At 44.1% G+C, this 4,113-nt stretch overlaps 1 protein-coding gene across 1 annotated transcript; it reads right to left on the bottom strand.

The window, feature by feature from the left end:
* Positions 1-659: 659 nt before the first annotated feature.
* LOC147641884 (uncharacterized) lies at positions 660-3,222 on the bottom strand. The gene is made up of 3 exons (XM_086800644.1): positions 2,141-3,222; positions 1,152-1,417; positions 660-1,048 (listed from the first exon to the last, which is right to left on the bottom strand). The coding sequence occupies exons 1-3, from the start codon at positions 3,212-3,214 to the stop codon at positions 814-816; spliced, it is 1,575 nt and encodes a 524-aa protein (XP_086656770.1). The 5' UTR covers positions 3,215-3,222; the 3' UTR covers positions 660-813.
* Between the last annotated feature and the right edge of the window lie 891 nt (positions 3,223-4,113).

Here is a 4,113-nt window from a genome sequence, read left to right as displayed (position 1 = left end):
TAACAAAATATGGAATATTCCAATACCAAAGAAAAATAATCTAACAAAATATGATTATATTCCACCTGCATGGACAATATCTTTGACAAAAACAAATCATGCTGACAAATATACATTCGGTCCAAATGAGCTCTTACACATACTGTTGAGAGGCATATGTAAATTCTCTCATGCGGGTGTAGCCCTGACCACATCTTGTTTCAAAGCTTGATTAGCAAACACATTCCAGCTGAGCCTCTCCGGCCCATCTATAATAGAGTGAGGTGTAGAAGCATGCTCTGGCAATTCATACATTAAAATCTCCCAACACAAAGCCAGGCTTAGCGTTGCACAAACACAATAAATCACCCCATAACTGACGACATTGTGCAACACCATTAAGCGCGTGCAGATCCACAAGTCATAATGTTTCGTCCCCATAAACTCTACTTCCACAACAATGAACCGCCCCCGGACATCCTGCATAACCAATGATGGATTAAACTGAGATTTCACTGCAATCATGACCCCTAATTGTGTAGTGGGGCATCCACTATAAAACACACGAAATTCCTTGTGATCATACACTTGTCCAGCCATAAAATGTTATTTATGCTCCACAACACTCTCCTCATTAGAGTCACATAAACTATTCTTCCTTTTTGCTTGAGACATCCAAAGACTAAGCAACATGTAGCCAAAACGATGATCCTAAGCATGGTTGATGCCACTTGCTGAATTCCTTCTTAGACAATGTGCCAACATCAATAGGTCTCATATCAAGGGCTTTTAGAGAGCCACTTTAAAGGCAGCACCACAAAAGCGCACGCAGCCTTAAAATACAAGTTTATGAGCCATCATGCTTTTGGGTGGCAACACATAGTAGTGCAACAGTTTGCATTCCACACCACCAACCGTGATTGGCCACTTTTTGTTGCTTCTCATATGTAGACCTCTACTCGCAGATGGGTTTCCACTTAATACATAAACATCTGCATGGTTGCACCTCTGCTTTAGAAACTGCCCAAGGCCTTGCCAAATAGAAGTAACGTTCTCTGGCTCATCGTCACTGTTCAAAGAAAAACCCATATACAGAAAACGGGTCAGGAATGTTTGCTAGCGCCATGGCAAGAGCTGCTTTGGGTGGTCCAAGAGGCTTGTAGAAAACTCACCTGTTCATACCAAGCCGTGTACCCCAAGGAGGATTGACCACCACAAGGGACGACTGTGATGGAGGGATGTATTCCTCACAATTCTTGCAGCAAAGATTGATAAGATCATGTACACCAGCAGACTTTGCATCTTTGAGACACAAAGAAAGTGCCCCTTCATGAACATCATTGCCTAGAAGTGTGAGCCCTTTTGGAGGGGAGATCACTGCTGCTGCAGCTGTCTCCCAACACTTCTTCCATAGATGCTCATCAAAATCATGCCATGTCTGCAAAAGGACAATGCAGTGTTCAGAAAACGTAGAAAGATGAGATGAAAACATGCCAAAGCTTTTGGTGATACTCAGGTCTTATGTGGATGTTTCAAGCCTCTTACGTTTCATGAAGCTCTGACATTGGCTTCGGAGTACTAGTTCATTGTGTCTTTGTATGTCAGAAAGGGGCTTCTTCTTTCAAACCAGTCATACAGAAAGGGGCAGAAAGACACTTCATGCAAGGAGGAAGACGAGACCAACTCACGCAAGGAGAAACACATTGAAGGCTTTCTATCCAAGGACTAGATGATGGAACATCACTTCATGGAGAACAGATGCTTCAAATGCAATGTGGTATCACACTCAGAGCAGAGGTTCCTTCAGTTGCAAGTGGTTTCGCGGATTGCACATCCATCACACCACAACACCCCGAACACACGCACATCAAGTAGCACCAATGTATAATTGAAAAGAAAGTTGAAGAGAAGCGTGAAGATGGACGCCATGAAGAAATAAAGGGGTTCCCACAGAAGGGAAGAGACCCTTGAAAGAAAGGGCATTATGCAACCCAAACTGCCCCACCAACGCCCCCCCCGCCCCGCCCCCAACACATGCACACACACACACAAAATCCATTCATGTTCATAAATAAAAATTCAATGCATCAAGAACTTCTATTGCAAAAGCTTGCATTTGAGGGTCAGCTAGGAGAAATCAAAAGACAGAAGCCCATGTTACCTGGAAAGGCCAATGCCGCCGCATAAGACCGGGAGCACGATTGCATGCCATAAGTGCGGCTTCAATTAAAAAAGTTCCTGATCCACACATGGGATCCAACAAAGATAATCCATGTGCAAGGTAATTTTGGTTGAAATCTCCAAACCCCGAAATTCCCTGGTTCCACCCAGCTATGGTAAGAACACCAGCAGCAATGGCTTCATTCAGGCTTGCCCTGTGCATGGCATCTCTGTAGCCTCTCCTGTGTAAGCTGATGCCACTCATGTCTCTGTACAGAGATGCACGATCCTTGTAGACTGATAAGAATAGCGGGACATCGGCCATAGCCCCTCCATCTTCAGGCGGGTTAGGTTTAAGGCCCCCACATGCATCTCTGATGGAATCACAAATGGCATCTTTTGCTCTAACTGATGCAAACATAGAGTTGTTAACCTGAGGGCAGTCACGGGTTCGGGTTTGGACGGCAAAAGTCCGGAATCTCCATGTGTGGGGCCTATGTGGCCTCTGTGTAGAAATTTGTGGTGAAGCCAAAGCACATCTGGAGCCTGTATTTCTACTGGTTTTAGCACCCATACCAGAACCATCATCACATAGATGATGACCATCATGATAATGGTGGTCACCATCGTCCTGCACCAAAAGAGTTTTCCAGTCCACAGACTCTCTGACAAATTCATATATGGGATCGTTCCTGCTTCCTCGTCGCTGCGGGAGAGGAGACGAAGCGAGCTGCACGAGAACCCTAATGGCGCATCGAAGCCATAGACTGGCATTGTAAGCCGTAAGAAAGTTACCTGTAAAGGAAACACCAGAGGAGCCCACCTCGATGTTGGAGGCAGCTATGGCAGGGGAAGATAGCTCTGCTGCAACAATATCTTCCAAACCAGGGGCGCAGGTTGCAAAGAAGCGTCGCTCGCCTACAGAAGCAGAAGCAGAAGCAGATAGAGAGATGGCGTACTTGGACTTAGTTGAAATGCAGACAGAGCGGCTCTGGTGTTGGCGATGGAGGCGATGATGGTTGTCACTTAGTGATAGTGTGAAGCCCAACTTCAAATTTCCGAGAGATTGCATCATGAAATGTGAGGGTGGGTTATGATCATCATGTTGTATGTACTTCATATATGTGATGCTGCATATAATATTCTTCACTCTTTTTATGTGGCATTCATGCCCTGGTTTCTAACACATAAGGTCCAACCTTACAATAGTAAGGTTAAACTTGCTACCCAAAAAAGTCAAGTCACTTCCTTCGAGCCAAGCAAGATACAAACACTTCGTCCCACCTCCATGGAATGTTGCGATGTTGCTACTGAGACATATCGTCTACAAAGCTACATGTTCCTTCACCCTTGCCCCAGCCACAAAGAGAGAGATAAATCGCCCCCAATAACTCCTCTGTTTGAGAGAGAGAGACACAAAGAGAGGGAGGGGGTAGTTGGCATTCCAAAGAAGACAATTTCCTGATGTGCAAGCCTAGCATTGACACACACAGATGAGAGATACCTCCACGAGAGAGAGAGAGAGAGAGAGAGAGATACCTCCCCGAGAGAGAGAGAGAGAGAGAGAGAGAGAGAGAGACAAACAGACGAGTTACCTCCACGAGAGATACCTCTGCACATAGTCCAACGTGCAACATGTAGTCAGTCCAACACGCAACAACCGCATGTCCTAATCCCAAGAACCAAGATTTCCATCTTTGATACAAAGGTTAAAAGCAGTGTCAAAAATAAACTTTTTTTCTAACTAGTAAAAAAAGGATGACTTTTAACCTCAATATGTTTTTATTGAAAAAAAGCATAGGTTGATTGATTCGATCACTAAATTTTGAAAATTATAATCTTTAAATTCAAGGTTAGGCAAAATTACACTAGAGGCTGATTTTTCCTTTATACTAGTTAAAAGACCTTCAATTTGCCAATGTTGTGCTTAATTCTGGTAGAATAAATATTGTGGAAGAAATTAATTAATGCATC

Source organism: Cibotium barometz, chromosome 1, assembly GCF_041138505.1.
Source record: "Cibotium barometz isolate CiBa-2024 chromosome 1, ASM4113850v1, whole genome shotgun sequence".
Lineage (NCBI taxonomy): Eukaryota > Viridiplantae > Streptophyta > Polypodiopsida > Cyatheales > Cibotiaceae > Cibotium > Cibotium barometz.
The sequence above is the reverse complement of the archived record's forward strand: the minus strand, read 5'-3'. Positions and strand labels throughout refer to the sequence as shown.